General features: G+C 43.4%; 1 protein-coding gene across 1 annotated transcript; it reads left to right on the top strand.

The window, feature by feature from the left end:
* Positions 1-9,189: 9,189 nt before the first annotated feature.
* On the top strand, positions 9,190-16,587 carry LOC117064875 (zinc finger protein 669-like). The gene is made up of 3 exons (XM_033179042.1): positions 9,190-9,422; positions 14,947-15,073; positions 15,750-16,587. Exons 2-3 carry the CDS (start codon positions 14,994-14,996, stop codon positions 16,531-16,533), a joined length of 864 nt encoding a protein of 287 aa, XP_033034933.1. The 5' UTR covers positions 9,190-9,422; positions 14,947-14,993; the 3' UTR covers positions 16,534-16,587.
* The last annotated feature ends 6,756 nt before the right edge of the window (positions 16,588-23,343 follow it).

Raw genomic sequence — 23,343 nt, 5'->3', positions numbered from 1 at the left:
TATTGTTATTATTATTACTATTATTATTATTTTGAGACAGAGACTTGTTATACTGCCCAGGCTGCAGTGCAGTGGTGCAATTATAGCTCACTATAGCCTTGAACTCGTGGGCTCAGGTGATCCTCCTGCCTGTCTCTTGAGTAGCATGGATGACAGGCGTGCACCACCACACCTGGCTAATTTTTTATAGAGATAGGATCTTGTTATGTTGCCCAAGCCACTCTTGAACTCCAGGTTCAAGTGATCCTTCCGCCTTGGCCTTCCAAAGTGCTGGGATTACAGGCATGAGCCACCATGCTCAGCCTAACAGTGCCTTTAAAAACCTCCTGGGCTACATTGAAAACCTTATTATCACATGTCAACTTATTTTGAAGGAAGTTTGTTTACAATTTAGAAAAGTCCTTGTAACACTTCTTGGTGAGGCACCCCCCACTCTATGGGGACTAATAGCCACCCCCTCTACCCCCCTGGCGATTACGATCCATGTTGGACTCACAGCCTGTTTCTGATATTGTGAGTAATATCATCTCCCCCTCTAGAAATTACGAACTCTTTCACAGACGGGTGTATACCCTCAGTGTGTGCACCCTCAGAGGGTGTACACCCATCTGTATTGGGAGTAATATCATCCTCTTCCTCCCTGAATATTAAGAACAGTATCCAAGGAGTGTTTCTACTCCCTGCGATTTTGGGTGTCATAACCTCCTCTCCCATGTGGAAATTAGAAACAATATCATTGGTGGTGTGTACACCTTCTGTGATATTTAAAGTAATATCATCCCCTTCCTTCCAGGATCATGGGAACAATATCCCTGGGAGGTGTACACTTTCTGCCATATATGTAGTAATATCATCCCCTCCGCTTGGAACATTATGAAGGACCATCTCACACGGGGGTGTACAACCCTTGCTGCGATATTGGGAATGTGATTATCCTCTTGCTCCCCTGCATATTTGGAAAAATATCAGAGTGAGTGTACCCCTCCTGCAATATGGGGATTAATATCCTCTTCTTCCTTTCTGGATATTAGAAAGAATATCACACGGGGGTTTGCACTTTCTTTGATATCTGGAGTCATGTCATCCTCTCCTGTTTTGAATGGCAAGAACAATATCTCAGGGGGGATGTGTGTACACCTCCTGCCATATTGGGAGTAATACTATGCTCTCCCCTCCTTGATATTAGAAACAAAATCCCAGCGTGGGTGTACAGCTCCTGCTCTATGTAACATCATACCGTCCTCTCCCTTCCTGGATTTTAGGAACAATATCACAGGGTGGGTGCACACAGCCTGCGATTTTGAAGATAATATCATCCTCTCCCCATCTGGATATTAGGAACAATATCGCAGAAGGGTTGTTCACTCTCTGCTATATTGGGAGTAATATCATTTTCGCCTTCCCTGAATATTAGGAGCAATATCCCCGGGTGGATGTACACCCTCTCCTCTATTGGGAGTAATGTCATACTCTACCCCTGGATATTAGGAGCAGTATCACAAAATGAGTGTACACCCACGGCGATATTGGGGGTAATATCATGCTTTCCCTCCCTGGATATTAGGAACAATATCACAGGTGGATGTACACCCCCTGCAGTACAAAGAATCATATTATCTTCTCTTCCTTTAGCTCTTGAGAACAATATCACATGGCGAGGGGGACACCCCCTGCACTATTGGGAGTAATATCATTCTCTCTTATTCTAGATAGTAGGAACGATATGACAGGTGGGATGGACAACCCCTGTGATATTGAGAGTAATATCATTGGCTCCCAACGTGGATATTAGGAACCATATCACAAGGGGTGTGTACACTTCTTCGATATTGGTAGTGATATCATCCTCTCCTCCCTGGGTATGAGAAACAATGCGACAGGCGGGGTGGACACCCCCCGCGACTTGGGGAGTAATATCCCTCTCTGGATATTAGGATTCACAGTGGACACACAGCATGTTTATGATTTTGTGAGTAATATCATCTCCCTCTCGAGACATTACGAACAGTATCACAGACGGGTGTACACCCTCTGCAATATAGGGAGGATATCGTCCTTTCCCGCCTGGATATTAGGAACAATATCAAAAGAGTGTTTATAACCCCTGCGATATTGGGAGTAATATCATCCTCTCCCAGGTGGAAATTAGGAGCAGTATCACCGGGGGCGTGTACACCCCCTGCGATATTGAAAGTAATATCATCCTCTTCCCTCCTGGATCATGGGAACAACATCACTGGGGGGTGTACACTTTCTGCGATATTGGGAGTAACATCATCTTCTGTGCCTTGGAATATTAAGGACAATATCATGGGGGGGCGTGTACATCTTCTGCAATATTGGAAAAATATTATCCTCTCTCCCCTTGCATATTAGGAAAGATATCACAGAGTGTTCACCTCCTGTGATATGGGGGTTAATACCATCTTCTCCCCTTCTAGATATCAGGAAGAGTATCACACAGGGGTGTCCAGTGTCTGCGATACTGGGAGTAATATTAACCTCTCGGCCTTGGAATATTAAGAAGAATATCACAAGATGGATGTACATCCCCTGTCATATTGGGAGTAATATCAGCCTCTCCCCTCCATGGATATTAGGAACAATATCCCAGGCTGAGTGTAAGCCTCCTGCTCAACGGGGAGTAATATCATCCTCTCCCTTCCAGGATATTAATAACAATATCACAGGGCAAGCAAACACAGCCTGTGATACTGGAATCCTTACCATCCTCTCCCCCTCCGGATACTAGGAACAATATCAGAGAAGAGCTGCACCCTCCCTGTGATATTGGGAGTAATATCATATGCTTCTTCCATGAATATTAGGAGCAATATCACTGGGTGGCTGTCCATTCATTGCTATGTTGGCAGTCATGTCATACTCTACCCCCCTGGATATTAGGATCAGTGTCACAGGGTGAGTGTACACCTACTGTGATATTAAAACTAAAATCATGCTCACTGTCCCTGGATATTAGGAATGACATCACAGTAGGTGTACACTCCCTGCGGTATTAGGAGAAATAACATGATTAATTATTAAACATCAGTGATCGATTTTAATAATTATCAATGATACTATTGATTAATAGGATACAATTATTAATGATGGATAATTATTTTAAATATATGATTATGCACACTTAAAATTAATTATTAATATTAATGTCATTTAACAATGTTATTAGTTCTTAATATAATTATTATTTTATCACCAACATCACTTAGTATTGATTTAAGTAACATTAATTGCTGATATCAATATTTTATTAACAGTGATTACTATTAATTATTAATACTAATCATTAACATTTTAAACCAGTATTAATTTTTACTATCTTTATTGTGATTATTAATATCGATGTTTACTATTAATTTTATTATATTTGTTAATATTAATAATTAATAGACTTGTTTCTGATATCTGACGGGGACAGGATGATATTACTCCCAATATCGAAGAAAGTGTATACCTCTATGATGTTATTCCTAATAGCCAGGGGGTAGAGGATGACATTATTGAAACTATCGCAGTGGGTGTACATCCCTTCGGTCATCTTGCTCCTTATAACCTGGGTGGGAGAGGATGATGTGACTCCCAATATCGCAGGGGGCGTAGACCTCCCCTGTGATATTGTCCCTAACATCCAAAGGTGGAGAGGATGATATTTCCTCCAATTTTGCAGGGAGTGTACACCACCCCTGTGATATGGTTCCTAATATCCAGGGGGCGAGAGGATGATATTAGTCTCAATATTGCAGGAGGTGTACACTCCCTAGTGATATTGTTCCTAATATCCAGGGACGGAGAGGAAGATATCACTCCCAATAGAGCAGGGGGTGGGCACCCCTTCTGTGACATTGTTCCTAATAGCCAGCAGGGGAGAGGAAGATATTACCCCCAATATCGCAGGTGGTATACACCCCCTTGTGATATTGTTCCCTATATCCTGGGAGGGAGACGATGATACTAGTGGCAATATCGCAGGGGGTGTACACACCCACTGTGATACTGTTCTGAATATCCAGAGGGAGAGAAAATGATATGACTCCCAATATCGCAGGGGTTGTGCACACCTCCTGTGATATTGTTCCTAATATCCCGAAGGGGAGAGCATAATATTACTCTCAATATCGCAGGGGGTGTGCACCTCTTTTGTAATATTGTTCTTAATATCCATGATGGGAGAGGATGATATGACTCCCAATATCGAAGAAGGTGTACACCCCCCTGTGACACTATGCCCAATATCCACATTGGGAGACAATGACAATATGCCCAATATCACAGGGGATCTACACCCACCCTGGGATATTGTTCCTTATATCAAGAGGGGGAGAAGATGCTATTACTCCCAATAACACAGGGGCTGTGGCTGCACACCCCTCCTGTGATACTGTTCTTAATATCCTAGGGAGGAGAAGATGATACTACACCCAATATTGCAGGGGGTGTACACCCACCCAGTGAAATTGATCTTAATGTACTCCACCTCCTACCACCAGGGATATCGTTCCTAATATCCAGGGGAAGAGAGGATAACATTATGCCTAATATCACAGGGGAGTGTACACACCCTCTGTGGTGTTGTTCCTAGTATCCAAAGGTAGAGACGATGATATTACTGGCCATATCGCAGGGGGTGTACACCCTTCTGTGATATTGTTTTTGACATTCAGTGGGGGAGAGGATAACATTAATCCCAATATCGCAGAAGGTGTACAGACCCCTGTGATGTAGTTCCTACTGTACAGGGAAAAGAGAAGAATATTGCTCTCAATATCGCAGGGGGTGTAACCACCCTGCTCCCTGTATATTGTTCCTAATATGTAGTGGGGTGGAGGCTGATAGTACTCCCAATATCCCAGAAGGTGCACACACACCTGTGGTATAGTTCCTAATATCCAGTGGGAAAGAGGCTGATTTTACTTTCAATATCGCACTGGGTGTACACCGCCCCCAAACCCGGGGTATCATTCCTAATATCCAGGTGGGAAGAAGATGACATGGCTGACAATATCGAAGGGGGTGGACACCACTTCTGTGATATGGTTCCTGACATCCAGGGGGTGAATGGATGATATTACTCCCAATAAAGTATTAACTGTACAGCCACCCTGGTAACCACAGAGGAGAGGTGATATTACTACCAATATTGCAAGGGGTGTACACCCCTCCTGTGATATTGTTTCTGATATCCAGGAAAGGAGAAGATGGCCTTACTACCAATATTGAAGAGATGTACAGCCCTCATGGGGTATTGTTCTAAAGATACAGTTTGAAAGAGGATGAGATTCCATCCAATATAACAAGGGGTATACACCCAGCCTGTGATATGAATCGTAAAATCTAGAAGAAGAGAGAATGACATTGCTTCCAAAAATACACGGGGTGTATACCCACCCTGTGATATTGTTCCTGTCCACTAAAGGAAGAGATCATGATACTACTCACACTACCGGATAAGGTACACACCCCCCTGTGATATTGTTCCTCCTAACTTGTGGAGGAGAGCATGATATTACTTCCAATATGACAGTGACTTGACACCCAGTCTGTGATATTGCTCCTAATATCCAGTAGGTAAAGTATGATGTTCCTGCCAAGAGAGTAGTGGGTGTACAGCCACCCTGTGATATGTCTCCGAATATTCAGGGAAACACAGGAGGACATTACCCCAAATCTCCCAAAAAGTGTACACCCATTGTGTGATATGGTTCCTAATATCCGGAGGTGCAGAGGCTGGTATTCGTTCTCCTATCTCAGGCTGTGTACACACCACCTGTGAAATTGTTCCTAATATCCTGAACAAAAGAGACTGCTAATAATGCACACACATTGCGGGGGGGGGGAGGGTAATTATTACGATCCACATCGTAATGGGGAGTAATAGCAACCCCCTCTCTCCCCCTTGCTGTTAGGATCCACATCGCAGGGGATTGAGGCACCCCCGGCGATATGGGGAGTAATAGCATCCCCCTCTCTCCTCCTGGCCTTATATAAGGAGGCTGGCCTTATATAAGTGCCCCCCAATGCCATCGCAGGCTTTAATGTATTCACTTACAGTTTTTTCCTCATTTAGATCTGCCTTTCCCTTAATAGGTCTAATTGTTGCCTGACATTCTGTGTTAGCATTTTCATGAGCAAGCAGCTGAACTATCACTTTCTTGGCATGAGAATCGGAAATAGCCTTTTGAGCCATATCCTGAAAACGGGCGATAGAATCTGGAGAAAGCTCCCTTGGACGCTGTCGAACTGTGTTAAAAGAAGGATAGGCAGTAGCAGGGTCGTGAGTTTTTTCCCAGGCTCTTAGGCATATAGTTCTGAGTTGATCAACAGCCACATCACCCATTACCATCTGTTGATTTAGAGTACCCCATGCTTCTCCGATTCCAAGGAATTAATCAGATGTGATATTAACCGGACGTTGGGCTTGAGCGTTTCTGCGTGCCTGATTTGTTGCTTCATCCCTCCCCAGGTTTTAAATTGGAGAAATTCAGAGGGGGACAGGGTGGATCGGGCTAATGCCTCCCAATCCATAGGTATTCAACGTCTGTTATAAGCCACACATTGTAACAAGGAACGACCATAAGGAGAATTTGGCCCAACTTGTCCAATTGCTTGCTTTAAGTCTTTTAATATTTTAAAAGGAAATGGCTCCCAGCCTGCTTGAGCAAGTTCTCTGAGTTCCTCAGCTGGCGAAATAATTACCATAAACTGCCAAGCATTCAAATCCCCCATTTCTTGTGCCTGGCGAATAGATGCCTGGATTGTCCCAGTGCCATAATTTGTATTTGGACCGACTGGCAGCATTCCTCTACCATAATTAACAGGTGGGCAAGCCCGGATCATTCCCTCATGGTAACTGGCTGTTGGACAAGCCTGAAGCTTCCCTTCGCCATAGTTACTGGCCGGGCCTGCAACAATGGGAGCTGCAAGGCGTGTCTCAGGCTCCCATTCCAAAAATTCCTAAGGCTGGCGTGGGGATGGCCGTTCCAGACCTTCCCCTAAAGGTGCAGTAGGTGGTACTGTTTCTTTTATACATTTTTGGAGATTAGCATACATACCTTCCCGTTTCTCGCCCTTTTTAAAACTAGACTGTCATGGTTCACTTTGCTGATAATTAGACTCCTGATTATTCAACTTTCCTATGTCATCCTGAAACTCCTCCTTCTCCTTCTCAGTGTGGAAGGGCTCCAGTGCTGTTTTAATTGCCGACCACACAGACCAAGCAGAGACGAGAATATCGTGGCCCTCTTGTGCTCGTTTTAAGTCTGATCCGACCTTGTCCCAATCTTTTCCATTCATCGTTCCATATTCCGGGAACCAAGGAAAGCACTTGTCTACCAGATGGAACAAAGATGTGAGATTTTGGGTACTCTCAATTATCCCTCCGCGGGGCAGTAACTGCCGCACAAAGCTTAAGTAATTAACGAACTTACTCTCAGCCTGACCCATATTTTCCCGAGGTTTCCCTGGAATTCTCTGAGCGCCCTACTTATCCTAGAGCTTGAAGTGAAAACCTACTCGGGAGTCCTTTGTCGGTCGTCCTCCGCTTTCCATGCTCTGGTGTTCCTTCACTGAATTATTTGTAGAGATTACGGGGAGCCCTGCGTTGGGCACCAGAGACCAGCCTGGGCAACCGAGGGAGACCCCCGTTTCTACCAGAAAAAAAAAAAAAATTAGGTATGGTGTCGCGTGCCTGTAATCCCAGCTACTCCATGAGAAATCAGACAAAACCTGGCACCAGAGACTGATTTTCTTCTAAAATGCTTTCTCCAAAATATTTTTAAAACAAAAGGGGGAAATTGGAAAGGAAAATATTTTGGGGCCCCCAAATCACTAAGATAAAGGGAAAAGTCAATCTGGGAACTGCTTAGGGCAAACCTGCCTCCCATTCTATTCAAAGTCATCCCCTGCTCACTGAGAAGAATGCATATTTTATTGCCTCCTTTGGAAAGGCTCATCAGAAACTCAGAAGAATGCAACCGTTCGTCTCTCACCTGCCTGTGACCTGGAAGCCCCCTCCTGGCTTCCAGTTGACCCGCTTTTGCTTCAGGTTGTACCGGATCAAACCAGTGTTTATCTTACGTATGTTGACTGGTGTCTCTTGTCTCCCTAAAATATATAAAACTGTCAGATACAGTCAGTTTCTCTTCCAAGGTTTGGCATGTTAACGTTCTTGTTTTTTGTTCTGGTACTCAAATTTCTTGTTCTCCATGCCTCCTTGCCCTTAGTTACTGTAAACAACCTTCCCGTCAGTTCTAATTAATAACTCACATCTGTTCCCTTGGTTACACCCACTTCTCCCTTCGAAACCACATGTCCCACCGTTGTAACTCACATTCCCCTTCCCCCTTCCTTATTTGGGAAAATATTCACAAATAGCCAACCGGGTCAGTTTAGATCTTGAGGTATGGTCCCAGACCATGCCAGAGGTAGAGATTGTATTAGGAATAAAAACCCCTGCTTTCCTTTGTTCCGTGTGCTCTTGAGATTGAGAAAACTTTCGCTTGAGTGCTGGTTTCACTTTGCTGCATGGAGAATTTATCGCCAACAAAACCAAGTTGTGCTCTGACCACCTTGGGCAACTGTCATCAAGGACATCCTGAGGCTGTGTCATGCACAAGCATCCCCAACCTTGGCAAAATAAACTTTCTAAATACTCTTATCCCCAAATGCTCAGGGAGACTGATTTGAATAATCATAAAACTCCGAGGCTGCACTCCAGCCTGGGCGACGGAGCAAGACTCTGTTTCAGAAAAATAAAATAAAAAATAAAATACAATACAATACAATACAATACAATACAATACTCCGGTCTCCAGCACAGCCGACTGCGTGAATTACTGTTTCTCTATTGCTATTCCCCCGTCTTGAGAAATCGGCTCTGTCTAGGTAGCGGGCAAGGTGAACCCACTGGGCAGTTACAGAATTGCCATTATATTGCTTGCAATTATATATATATATATTATGCACAAATAGCTATAACCTTGTATACAAGGTTAAATGCGAATGTCCTCCTTGCGTGGTCAGATCCCAGCGCAGGAAGGACGCACCCACTGCAAACCGCTAGGCCAAAGCAGTCATTCTGGCCTCATCCAGCCTCAGGTGAGATCGCAATCTCCTGTCACTCAGGGCCTGAGGGGGCGGGGCCTGAAGCCCCATACAATCAGGGGCGCTGGGGTGGGGACCGTTCAATCAGGCGCCCCGCAGGAAAGGAGAGGGCGGCTTCCGGGATCTGGCTGGCGGGAGCTTTGTCTCGCCTTCGCCACAGTAGGCTTTTTCTGTTAGTCTCCGCTGCTATTTCTTGGCTCTGGGAGGCCCAGGTGGCTCTGCAGCAGCCTCTGCCACCCTGTGACCTGCGGGTATCGGGACATCCCTAGCTGACGCCGGGACACCCGGGAAGCCGAGGAATGGTGAGTGGACTGCGCCTGGCTTCCCGAAATGGGCAAGAAGGCTGGTTGAAACCTGCTGGAACCAGCCATGGGCTGCGGAACCTGCGGACAGAGCCGCCGCGGCGCAGCCAGGCCTCAGTCCCCTTCTGTGCAGGGCCGGGCGGGGCGGACAGCGGGACCCCTGTGTCCTGTCTGTACCTGTGGGCGCCACTTCCGCCGACCAGAGCCCTCTCGGGAATCCCGCGCTTCCCCCACCCAGGTAGTGCGGTGGCCACGGGAGGGTGATCCGGGAGAGCCCCGACTCGGTGTGCGTGGTTCTAGCGTGGGAGAAGCTGTGGTTCATGGAGCTTCCAGTCCCACCTTTCTCCCCCTAATATTAACCTGAGGCTTTGTTAAAACGTTAAACGGCGTGTTTGAGCAACCGGCGATTCATAAACCGGGTACCGCAGTCATGGTTTGTGGTTTGGGGTCCACAGGAGGGGCGTAAATGAGAGTCTTTGATAATGAGGAAGCAAACCATACAAGTGTGTATATATATATATATATTTTTTTGAGACCGAGTCTCGCCCTGTCGCCAGGCTGGAGTGCAATGGTGCAGTCTCAGCTCACTGCAACTTCTGACTCCCGGGTTCAAGCTATTCTCCTGCCTCAGCCTCCCAAGTGGCTGGGCTTATAGGCGCCCGCCACCACGTCCAACTAATTTTTGTATTTTTAGTAGAGACAGGGTTTCGCCATGTTGGCTAGGTTGGTTTCGAACTCCTGACCTTAAGTGATCGCCCGCCTTGCCCTCCTAAAGTGCTGGGATTACAGGCGTGAGCCACCTTGGCCAAAATATTTTTCTGTTTCCAAACATTTTACATGAGAGGAAAGCGGAGAATAAATCATCTGACACTCTACTGTAAAAAAAGTCTTTGTGCCTCTCTTGTTTTCATCTTTCCTAAGTGTACATATTACCAAAATGTCTTTAGGTTGAGGTCCCCCCGTGGAAACTTTACAAGGTGTTGTGTCCTCAGCCACCCTCCTGTCTTTTCCTAGTCCTGGCGTTTTAGAACTGTCTGGGGATGACCCAGGATACCCACAGTGGCCGTGTCTATTGGAGGGTCTAGTGAGTATCAGCCCTGGAGTCATCTCATACCCAAGGGCAGCCTGAGGTAGGGGGTAGAGTCTCTCAGGGGAGCAGCTGGATGCTGTTGGCCTTAGAGGAATCTCCTGGTATAGTTTCATCTAAAATGGTGACCCCTTAGGGTCATTAAAATTTTAGGACATTAAAATTAATGGACAATACGAGGCTTCAGCAGGAGGCTGCTCCCATGACCCCCTCCCCTCCTGTCCCCTCCCCTCCCCTCCCCTCCTGTCCCCTGCCTCCCCTCCCTTCCTCTCCTGTCCCCTCCTGTCCCCCCCTGCCTTCCATGTTTCCTCTAGAGCCCAGCTCAATTTCTCCAAGGAGTACTGTGTCACTAGTCCAACCCCACCTTCATCTTTCTCTGGGTTCTCCTGTGACTTAGTTGTAACTGGTCCTTGTATGCCGCTGCTTATAGATTCAGACTGCTTGGGTTCCAAGCCCACATATTAACTCTGTGACCTTGGGGCTACATCATGCTGAATGAGAGCTGAGAACTGGAATCGCCACTGTCAACCCATCCATGTTGTGGGATGCCCACTGTTCCCCCAGGATCACTCAAGACCCTGTGACTTGTGGTCACTGATGAGTGGACCAAGTGAAGGGAACGGGCTTCTTTTTACCCCCGTCGTGCAAAAAGAGCACTGTGAAGCAGACCACAAACCCCAGGAAGGACTCACAACATATGCCATTGGAAACTGGGTCATTAAAGCACTTGATAGAACTTTTCAGGCTGTGGAGTGTGTAGGCTACTTCCTGAAGTTCTTAGTGAGTTCCTTTGAGAAAAAGACAAACTTCTATCATCTGAAAGTTAAAAAAGAAGAAAAATTCGTCTCTGATAAAAGAAGTCCTTTCTCTTTTGGTAGCTGAGAGCCAGACAACACTGTACTTTTCAGGGTTGGAAAAGGTGAGTTCTCTGTTACATGATGAAGCTCATTCCAGCAAAGGCAGAGACACTTGAAACAGAACAGAAGATACTACTAAAATTGGGAAGGAGCTGGAGCCCGATTTTGACTCCTCCAGGACAGATGACAACTGGCAAAGTGCTCCTATGTGGAATATACAAACAACTCCAGCAAATAAATCAGTAAATCAGAAAAGGACAGTCAGTTCAATACAACAGTGAGAGGAAGAGATTGACAGGGCATTTCACAACAGAGGAGATCCAGATGACAATCAACAGGAAAAGTGCTCAGCCTCACCTGTCATCAGGGACATGTCTGGAAACAGCAAGGAGATCCCACTACACATTCTAGGAGAACAGCTAAAATCTAAAAAAAACAACTGATCATATCAGTGTTAATGAATATGTGGAACTGTTGAACCCTCGTCCTCTGCTGGTGGGAGTATAAGAGGCCCACATACTTTGGAAAACAGTGTGGCATTATCTATAAAGGTGAATGTATGCATACCTTACTACAAAGCAATTCCACTCCTAGGTCTATGTGTGCATATGTGTAAGAAAAAACACACAAAAAATGTGCTGACTTGGCACCATGGCTCAAGCGCTTAAGCCCAGTGTTTTGGGGAGCCTGACGCAGGAGTATTGTTTGAGGCCAGGAATTTGAGACTAGCCTGGGCAACATAGGAAGACTCCATAGCTACAAAAAATAAAAAAAAATAAAATTAAAAAAAAAAAAAAAAAAAAAAAATTAATGGACAATACAATGTAATGTCATTAAAGTTAGGTCATTAAAATTGTTTCTCCAGCCCGAGTTTTTATTCCTCGGAGACACATTGATGGTCTGCCAATTGGATGCTGATATTGAGAGGAAAAGGCAGAAATGATTTCTGCTCTCTAGATTGTCTCAGACTTATGAAGAGAGAAAGACTGTCCCAAAGGAAAACCCACCCCAGAGAGGATGTGCAAGAACCTGAATATTAAAATGCACTTAAGGCACATCAGTGCCTCCTAGGTGGTCACTGAGTACTTTACTGAACAGGATGGGTGTCCCGAGGGATAGAATGGCCTGCCGTGACACTTAGAAAGGTCTGTGTTGGAGTCAGCACTGCCTCTCCCTGAGTTTGTTACCTTGAAAAGACTTGTCCGCTTGAGTTTCAGTTTTTCATTGACTGTAAGATACATTTCGTCAGTACAGCTTGAAAGATAAAAATACTATTTCCAAAGAGGCAAGGTAAACTGATGTATTTTATTTGCTAAAAATTTGTATTTATTTCTTCCCCAGAGTGAGTGTAGTAAGTTTTAAAGATCTGTTCTTTTTAAGGGTAATTTCAAATGGAACTGTAGGACTTAGCTTTGTAAATGCTACTGGTGAAGTAGAAGTGTGATAGATAAATTGATGAGTTACAAACATTCACCAAAATGTCAGTTCCCCTCTTGTAGCATGGTGAAGAATTTATGACAGTGGACCCATCTGTATCCTCTTATTTGGATATCTGAGGGTTTTTTTGTTGTTGTTTTTTGTTTTTTTGGAGACACTGTCTTGCTCTGTAGCCTGGCTGGAGTGCAGTGGCGCCATCTCTGCTTACTGCAACCTCCGCCTGCGGGGTTCAAGTGATTCTCCTGTTGTCAGCCTCCCGAGTAACTGGGATTATAGGCACCCACCACGACACCCAGCTAATTTTTGTATTTTTAGTAAACACGGGGTTTTAGGCCTGGCATGGTGGCTCATGCCTGTAATCCCAGCACTTTGAGAGGCCAAGGTGGGCGGATCACAAGGTCAGGAGTTCCAGAGCAGCCTGGCCAACATGGTGAAACCCTGTCTCTACTAAAAATACAAAAAATTTAGCTGAGCATGGTGGCAGGCACCTGTAATCCCAGCTGCTCGGGAGGCTGAGGCAAGAGAATTGCTTGAACCTGGGAGGTGGAGGTTGCAGTGAGCCAAGATCTTGCCACTGCTCTCCAGCCCAAGCGACAATGCAAGACTCTGTCTCAAAAAACAAACAAACAAAAAAGACGGGGTTTTGCCATGTTGGCCAGGCTGGTCTCAACCTCCTGACCTCAGGTGATCGCCCGCCTCAGCCTTCCAAGGTGCTGGGATTACAGACGTGAGCCACCACGCCCGGCCCACTCTATTTTCTTTTTATTCCCTAAATTTTAACATGTTTGAGTTTGTCTGTTCCTTTATCACTTTTTTCTTACATAAAAAAAATTCTGCCTAATCTTTCGTAAAAAAAAATTATTCCTGTGACTTCTGAAAGTGTTCTGGTTTTATCTTTCATATTTGAATATATAATAAGTTGATTATGGTTCATGGAATAGAGAAGAATGCAATGCATTTTCCCAAGTAGATGCCAGCCTGGTTTGCCTCATGTTTTAAAGTGCATGTGATTTCTTTTTCTATTCTACAGTGCCTACTCTATCATTCATCAACTTTCCATATATATGCTGGTCATTAAGACTTTTTTTTCCCTTGGTCTGCTTGCTCATCTCTCTGCTAATACTGTGCTGTCCTGAATATTTTCGTTTGAAAATCTTAGAAGTATGTTAGACAAGCCATCACTCTTTTCTTAGATGACTAAAAATCATTAGACATTTGTCATTTTTACTACATATGGAAAAGTAGTTTTTCTTGCCTAAAAAAACCTGATTTGGGAATTTATGTGATTTCATAGGAATAGCATCTGGAAGTGGTGACATTAATGTCATTTTAAAAAACGTGTCATATTTCCTCTTACTCCTTTCTGCCTTGACATTGTGCAATAGAAATTTTAAAAATTGTTGTATTAGTATTGTTAAATATCAATTATTGGTTTTATTTATTACTCAATTATGTTTAATAAGCCTACTGTCTCTTGGTGTAATCACATGGAATGGGCTCACTTCCCCAGTTAACAAGTGAGAGCACATGTAAAATATTATCTACCAAGGAAACTCATTGAACACTTAGTGTTCAGACTGTGTGTTGGTGTCTGGTTCCCTAAGCACCACTGCAGTGACACAAAATAATAGACCTTCAATAGAAAGTTTTGGCAAATATATTGCATAAGCCATTAGATGCAGTGAGTCATTCTTATTACTTAGGTTGGTGGAATCCCTTTCAAAATGTAAGTTACTAATACAAACAAAGATTGAACTTTGCGAGCAGGCATTTTTAAGAATAAGTAGTCTTGGGACTGATAATATTAACTGACTTACGCACATCAGGTAGGACTTTATTATGACAGATACTAGAAATGTACAAAGTGAAGTTAAAAGGTAATTCCTAGCAGCACATCTTACTCCCTGGATTCTGTAATGAGATGGGTGTTTCCACTTTGCTGTTGCCTTTTTGAATAGTTCAATTGTAGCATTAGTACTGCTGTGTGGGAGGGAGTATGTGTGAACAGAGTAAGAGTTGTGACAAGTCATAGAATAAATGCTTGGAAATTTTAGAATCATGTAAACAGCTTATGAATTGTGTATAGATTCCCAGTGCTGTCAGTCTCACCCATCCTTCTATCCACATGTGTGGAATGTTCTAGAACTCTGTGGCTTTTGAGAATGTGGCTGTGAACTTTACCCACGAGGAATGGGCTTTGCTAGATTCTTCTCAGAAGAATCTCTACAGAGAAGTGATGCAGGAAACCTGCAGGAACCTGGCTTCTGTAGGTAAGAATGACAACACATTTCACTTAATTACAGAAGTATTTCCCTATCATCAGTGCTATTTGTGATTTGGAATGTGGCAAGGGAATGATTTGGTGAATAAATCATGCATGGGCACTGTGTACAATGAACATTAAATCTAGTAATGTTTCTATAGTTTGTAATAATTCATGATAATTTTGTGGGTCTGCATTTTAGGAAACAAATGGAAAGACCAGAATATTGAAGATCACTTTGAAAAACCTGGGAAAGATGTAAGATAATTTGCACTGAGAAGAGGAAATAAAGTCCTCTGAAGGAATCTTAGCATGTCATGAACTTAAAAACAAGCATTCAAAACAAGTAAGAGTCACTTGAAATTTATTTCTTTTTAGAAAAATTTCACCCAAAATGTAACGTACTTTGGTGTAGCAGTCAGTGTTTGGAAAACAGTTTACTTGAAAATAGTACTACAAAATTGTGTATATGAATGTTACTATTTTGGTCATAGCCATGCAGGTGGTATCTGTGTTTTCAGTATTAACCCATTTACTTTCAAATAATTCAGTCATGGCAAAACAAAACAAAACAAAAAAAATGCATTTTCCCTGGTATTGGTAGCAGTGTAAGTCCAAGACCTATTAATAAGTAGAAAGTTATTAAACCAACCAATAATAATGTGCTTGTCATTTTTTTACAGAAATCATATGGTACAGAGACTGTGTGAAAGCAAAGAAGGTAGTCAGTATGGACAAGTTGTCAGCCAAATTCCAAATCTTGATCTGAATGAAAACATTTCTACTGGATTAAAACAATGTGAATGCAGTATTTGTGGAAAAGTCTTTGTACGTCATTCCCTCCTTAATAGGCACATCCTAGCTCACTCAGGATACAAACCATATGGAGAGAAGCAATATAAATGTGAACAGTGTGGGAAATTCTTCGTTTTTGTTCCAGGTGTTAGAAGACACATGATAATGCACAGTGGAAATCCAGCTTATAAAAGTACGATATGTGGGAAAGCTTTTTATTTTCTCAATTCAGTTGAAAGACATCAGAGAACTCACACAGGAGAAAAACCCTATAAATGTAAACAATGTGGTAAAGTGTTCACTGTTTCCGGTTCTTGTCTAATACATGAACAAACTCACACTGGAGAGGAACCCTACAAATGTAAGGAATGTGGGAAAACATTCGGATTTTCTTGTTCTTTTAAGACGCATGAAAGGACTCACACTTGGGAAAGACCCTATAAATGTACCAAATGTGATAAAGCCTTCAGCTGTTCCACTTCCCTTCATTACCATGGAAGCATTCATACTGGAGAGAGACCCTATGAATGTAAACAATGTGGCAAAGCCTTTAGTGGTTTGAGTTCCCTTTGTAACCATAGAAGTACTCATACTGGAGAGAAAGCTATGAATGTAAACAATGTGACCAAGCCTTCAGTCGCCCCAGTTCCCAAAGGTGTGTGTATTGCTTGAACCCAGGAATTCATAACCAGCCTGGATTAAAACAATGTGAAACAACCTGGGAAACATGGTGAAACCCTGTCTCTACAAAAAATAAAATAATGCCGGGTGCGGTGGCTCATGCCAGCTACTCAGGAGGCTGAGGCAGGAGAATGGCGTGAACCCGGAAGGCGGAGCTTGCAGTGAGCCGAGATCACACCACTGCACTCCAGCCTGGGCGACAGAGCGAGACTCTGTCCCAAAAAAAAAAAAAAAAAGAATAGCTGGGCATGGTGGCACTTTTCAGTTGTCTTAGTTCGTTTTCAAGACATAAAAAGCCACAGGGGGGTTGGGGGGCAAGCCCTGTGCATGCGGATCATGAGGTCAGGAGACCTGGCCAACATGGTGAAACCTCGTCTCTACTAAAAATAAAAAATTAGCTGGGTGTGGTAGCATATGCTTGTAATCCCAGCTACTCAGGAGACTGAGGCAGGAGAATCACTTGAACCCAGGAGGCGAGTTTGCAGTGAGCTGAGGTTGTGCCACTGCACTCCAGCCTGGTGAGAGAGTGAGACTCCCGTCTCAAAAAATAATAATAATAATAAAGCCCCTTGAATGTAAGAAATGTGGTAAAACATTTACTCTTTCCCATTCCCTCATAAACATGAAAGAGCTCACACTGCAGAGAAACCTTAAGAATGTAGGAAATGTGGTCAAGCCTTCAGATTTTCCTGTTTTTGAAGATTTGGGAGGACTCAGAGTGGAGAAAAGCCTTTTGAATTTAAATTTGTGGTAAGGCCTTCAGTTGTGTTAGTTCCATTTGAAGACATCAGCTCATTCCTGAGAAAAACCCTATGAATGTCCAGAATGTGGGAATGTTTCATTTCTCTCATAGCCACTCAAGGACATGAAAATGCACACTGTAGCTGGCTGGACCTTGTAAATACAAGAATGTACACAGGATTAAAACTCTAATAGTTTAGAAATTGCAAGAATATTTTCAGTTTTAACATTTACTTGAAAAGTCATGTGAAAACTCCCACCGGAAAGAAGTTCTATAAGTGAAACTTTTCTAATTTGGAAAGCCTGACGCAAATTAATTATCGTGCGGTGCTTGAAAAAAAAATGTATGAAATGTTACACAAGTTACAAGTATATTGTTTTTATCAGTGGCTCATTCTTAAAGAGTCTTGAGTATGCATTTCACCTTGTTTTGCAGGGAAACTTTGAGGTGAGAGTTCTGTAAATGCTCTTTAAGCAGTAGTACTTGAATTTCATAGATAATGATATTTTCTTAAGTTTGTTGGTAGAATTTTTGTCTATTCATTTGATAATGTGCTGGATTCATGGTTGAATTTTGATGTTTTTCTAATATGTAGGTAAGTTTAATTTTTTTATTTATTTCTTTTTTTTTTTTTGAGATGGAGTCTCACTCTGTTGCCCAGGCTGGAGTGCAGTGGTGTGATCTCGGCTCACTGCAACCTCCGCCTCCTGGGTTTAAGTGATTCTCCTGCCTCAGCCTCCCGAGTAGCTGGGACTACAGGCGCCCGCCACTACTACCAGCTAATTCTTTGTATTTTTAGTAGAGACAGGGTTTTGCCATGTTGGCTAGGCTGGTCTTGAACTCCTGACCTCATGATTTGCCCGCCTTGGCCTCCCAAAGTGCTGGGATTACAGGCATGAGCCACCGCACCTGGCCAGGTAAGTTTCATTTGTATGTATTGTCCTGTGATTAATGGACCAGTGAATAATGATTGTGAATTGTTGGGATTATCTTACTAGCCTCATTTGGCAAATTTTGATTTTCCCTTGTCCATTATACACATTCCACCTTTTTTTATTAAAGGAAAAACTACTCTTGATGTAAAGATGTTCATTTTTTGCTAATAATGAGTTGGTATTAATTCCTAAGTACATGAAGTTTTACCATAGAGTATCATCTCATGAGTTCTTTGCCTTTGTTGCCCTTTATTCTTTATTATTTCTGTCTGTTATTTGGATCATTCACTTTGAATGAAGGAGAGAGAACTGTGATAGGACAATATGTTGTAACCAATCTGAGGAAGGAAGCATTCAGTCTGTCAGTCACATATGATAGTGTTGGGCTTTTCATCGATGCCTTTGGTATTGTAGTAGATAGTATTACACCATTACGGTATTATAGTTTACATATTGTGTTTTACAGTATTGCAGTCTTACTAGTCAGTGTCACATGATTCAGTTCCCTACCAGCCAACAGGCAAACCAATCACATACTCCTATAGGAACAAAGGAACATCCTCGGCTGGGCGCGGTGGCTCACGCCTGTAATCCCAGCACTTAGGGAGGCCGAGGCGGGTGGATCATGAGGCCAGGAGATTGAGACCATCCTGGCTAACACGGTGAAACCCCGTCTCTACTAAAAATACAAAAAAATTAGCCAGGCGTGGTGGTGAGGGCCTGTAGTCCCAGCTTCTAGGGAGGCTGAGGCAGGACAATGGCATGAACCTGGAAGACGGAGCTTGCAGTGAGCCGAGATCACACCACTGCACTCCAGCAAGGGTGACAGAGCGAGATTCTGTCTCAAAAAAAAAGGAGCATCCTCACTTTTTTAATGCCATACCACTCTCTGCTCCTAGGTTAATCCCTGTTTGGGCCTGTGGGAGCTTACACCATCCTCCTATATGTAATTAATAACGGATGTCTGGCTTATCTGTTTAGTAATAGATGTTATGCGTTTAACGGTGCCAGTAAAAGTAGGGTGCTAATTCCTTCCTCACCAGTGGGGTGCATGAGACGCTATTGAAACAATTGGCAACACAAGTGGAATGGACCAGCCCTCATGCAGGACACCTGCTCAACTTGACCTACCTGCTGTCGGCTGACGGTTCCGTAACACATCAGCAGTCACCTGGGTCAGAACCGTGAGCTGACAATGGGCCTTCCCTTTGGTCTGCACAGTGTTTTGTGGTCTTCAGGTGTGGTCATCTTCTCTCACACTAAAATGCTGTCATCTCCTAGACATGAATATTTAATTGCATCCCAGCATGACATTTGGCCTGTGCTTAGCAGGCAGTGTTGAGGCCCTGGCTTATTAATGCACAAAAGCATAGCGCATAAGCCAACACTTAAGTCCTAATTAGCAAGAATCAGACTGTATCTCTGTAGTCCCTGCATCTACTCTGGTCACCATCTCTGTATGCTTAGGGCAGCCACGTGAACATTATTAATTATTGTACACTCCAAGGCAATAGTTATTATGTAGGCAGAAGTAGTGGCCTTGTTTGTTTCTTGTGCTGCTGCTCCCCTTGCTGCTGTCCCATACACCCTCCTGATGAGGTGTACATCTATGGTGCCTCATGGTTCAAGCACTGATGAGTAAAGAAAATGGGAAGAAAGAGTTTGATATTAGCCCCTACCGAAGCATATGAAGAAGCGTCTCAGCTACTTTCATTAAAAAATTCCTAGCCAGTGTGTGGGCTTTTCTTATCACTGCTGCTTATCAGCATGTCAAAAGTCTAATCTTCGGACTGCAAGTCTTGATGGCCTTAGACATAATGGCCTTACTGCATGTGGAGCTAACCCCAGGAAGATGGAGTGGCACTCTCTGGAGGATTAGGTGGTGGTCTCCTACAATGTGGGTTGATGGGCTCCTGAACTCTTTCCTTTAACCACGCAGAGAGTCTACACTGCCAGTGATCATGTGCTGCAACTCTATAGATGTAGAAACTCAAAATATTCAAAATATTCTGAAACAGTTTCCATTGAAAGGAAAGAGAAAAGCAGTCAGGTGTCATGCTCCGGTCAAGAGAACTAGTAGATGGCTCACAAGAACACTCTGTCGCTACTGTCTGTGCCTCTGTCACAACAAATATCCTGATCCTTCAGTTTTAAGGGTGCAGGGCCATTTTCCTCCCTGTCTTACTGGTAGTTCTCAAGATAACTGTATGATATACTGGGAATGCAATATCCTGATAATCAAGTGACATTGGTCAGAACAGCCCAGGTTCTGTTATAGTCCCTGCTCGAAACAGAATGGCCTTTAACGCTTGTGTCTAGCAAACCACATCCCGGAAGAAAACCCAAGGTGGGCTGCTTTCTGGGGTCCCTCAGTTGTAGTGCAAGTGAAGCATTTACAGTCAAAACTCCATCAGTCTGCTCTGGGTAGCCTTCCTGATCTTGTGGTAGTGGTTCATATTGAATCCTAGACTTCTGTTGTCTTTTGTTTGCTATTTGTAAGTAATACTTTCACTTCATGGAATTTATGTATGAATGTGTTTGGTCTCATTGTACTCAGAAAAGTTGGTAGCCATTGCACAGTGAACCTGCTTCATAATTGGTGAAAACACCTATGGCCCCCTTGTGCCACAGCAAGGAGGTTAATTCAGCCAAACATAAACTTCATGTTCATAAAACCCGGTAGCACAATTATTACCATGTGGGAGGCCTTTAACAATGGTGATGCTGATTTGAAGAACTCTGAAGGAAGAAATTTACACAAATGGGTTGGGTACGTGGGAGTCCCTCCTAACTTAAAGCAACCCTTACTCCCCTCCACCTAAAAAGAGTGGAGAGGCCGGGCACGGTGGTGCAGGCCTGTAATCCGAGCACGTTGGGAGGCCGAGGTGGGCAGATCACAAGGTCAGGGGTTCAAGACCAGCCTGACCAACATGGGGAAACCACATCTCTACTAAAAATACAAAAATTAGTGAGGTGTGGTGGCGGGCACCTGTAATCCCAGCTACTTGGGAGGCTGAGGCAGGAGAATTGCTTGAACCTGGGAGGTGGAGGTTGCAGTGAGTGGAGACCATGCCACTGCACTCCAGCCTGGGTGACAGGGCAAGACTCCGTCTCGGGGGGGTGGGGGGGGGAAACAGTGAACAAGAACTGAAACAGGTTTAAAATTTCACCTAATTGGAAATGCAAAGTTTACAAAAATAATATTTAAAATAAAAGGTTCAATGAATGCTCATTGAATTTTATGCCTCCACAAAATAGGTTGTGAATTAACTTCCACATTTGTTGAAAGCCACCAAAGTTGGGAAGCCTCCATGTCTGAAATTCACATGTGTCTCCAATAAGAATTATACCTGGGGATACCCCAAAGTTTAAATATGGTATCCTTTATGATATTATTAGGAATTACTACATAAAACAGGTTGTCTTTCTTTAACTCTGAAAATCATATTATCTTGCCTAAATTCTCCATAGCACATCGTTCTGCAGTATCCTATAGTGGACATAGGTTTCCTGACCAATGAGCACTAAAATTAAGTGTGTGCGACTCACCTATGTTCTTATCAAAATGCAAATCTCCGAATCCCACCAGTTGGAATAACATGACAGAATGTCAGATTTTTGGAATATATAAGTTTTCTGTAAGGTTATTAGGCATTGATTCCATTTTATTAATAGATATAAATATATTTAGATTACCTGTTTCTCCTGTGTTTTAGTATTAATCGATTGTGTCTTTTAATTCATCCAGTTGGTCTAAGTTACCAAGTTTGTGGGTTATGGAGATTGTAATATTCTGTATTATTTTATCATCCATGGGCTCTCTAATATAAAGGCCTCTTTTAATTCTTACATAATTAGGTTGGTGCAAAAGTAATTGTGGTTTTGGACCATGAATTTTAAATTTTTGTAACTAGGCTGCAACACATCTTTATTAATCAAAATAGAACCCATTACAATGGGCTGGGTGCAGTGGCTCACGCCTGTAATCCCAGCACTTTGGGAGGCTGAGGCAGGCGGATCAGGAGGTCAGGAGTTTGAGACCAGCCTGACCAACATGGTGAAATCCCGTCTCTACTGAAAATACAAAAATTAGCTGGGCATGGTGACATGTGCCTGTAATCCCAGCTACTCAAGAGGCTGAGGCAGGAGAATCTCTTGAACCCAGGAGGCAGGGGTTGCAGTGAGCCGAGATTGCACCTTTGCACTCTGGCCTGGGCGACAGAGTGAGACTCTGTCGAAAAAAAAAAAAAAAGAAAAGAAACCATTACAATGAACACATTTTTGCCAATGAGAAATAAACTTGTTTATTCTATGCTTTCAGGGTTCGATGAACTCTTGGAAAGCATTTTCTGCATCCTGCTGGTTGTGTAAGTGTTTTCCCTGCAAAAAGTTGTCAAGATGCTTAAAGAAGTGGTAGTTGGTTGGTGAGAGGTCAGATGAATATGGCAGATGAGACAAAACTTCATAGCCCAGTTTATTCAAATTTGAAGCCCTGGTTGTATGACATGTGGTCAGGCGTTGTGGAGAACTGGGCCCTTTCTGTTGATCAGTGCTGGCTCCAGGTGCTGCAGTTTTGCGTGCATCTCATTGATTAGTTTGGCATACTTCTCAGATGCAATGATTTCACCAGGATTCAAAAACTGTAGTGGATCAGAAGACCGGCAGCTGACCACCAAATAGTGACCATGACTTTTTTTGGTGCAAGTTTGACTTTGGGAAGTGGTTTAGAGCTTCTCAGTCCAACCACTGAGCTGGCTCTTGTATGAAATCCACTTTTCATGGCATGTCACAATCTGATCAAGAAATGGTTCATTGTTGTTTCATAGAATAAGAGAAGATGACACTTCAAAAGCATGATTTTTAAAATATTTGGTCAGCTCATGAGGCACCCACTTATCAAGCTTTTTCAACTTTCCAATTTGCTTCAAATGCCGGATGACCATAAAATGGTCAACATTCAGTTCTTTGCCAACTTCTCGTGTAGCTGTAAGAGGATGGAATTCAGTGGTTGCTCTCAATTGGTTGTTATCAGCTTCTGGTGGCTACCCACTACGCTCCTCATCTTCAAGGCTCTTGCCTCCTTTGCAAAACTTCTTGAACCACTGCGCTGTGCATTAATTAGCA

This window comes from Trachypithecus francoisi, unplaced genomic scaffold (genome assembly GCF_009764315.1).
Source record: "Trachypithecus francoisi isolate TF-2019V2 unplaced genomic scaffold, Tfra_2.0 Lachesis_group2, whole genome shotgun sequence".
In the NCBI taxonomy this organism is placed as follows: Eukaryota; Metazoa; Chordata; class Mammalia; order Primates; family Cercopithecidae; genus Trachypithecus; species Trachypithecus francoisi.
Note: the sequence above shows the minus strand (reverse complement) of the source record. Positions and strands in the feature narration are given on the sequence as shown.

What these genes read in the sequence shown, in the direction of transcription:
- LOC117064875 (XM_033179042.1), top strand. Translation starts at nt 14,994, where the DNA reads ATGGGCTTTGCTAGATTCTTCTCAGAAGAATCTCTACAGAGAAGTGAT. An exon ending in CAGGAACCTGGCTTCTGTAG is followed by an intron (nt 15,074 to 15,749) that starts GTAAGAATGACA and finishes ATTTTTTTACAG; the next exon opens with AAATCATATGGTACAGAGAC.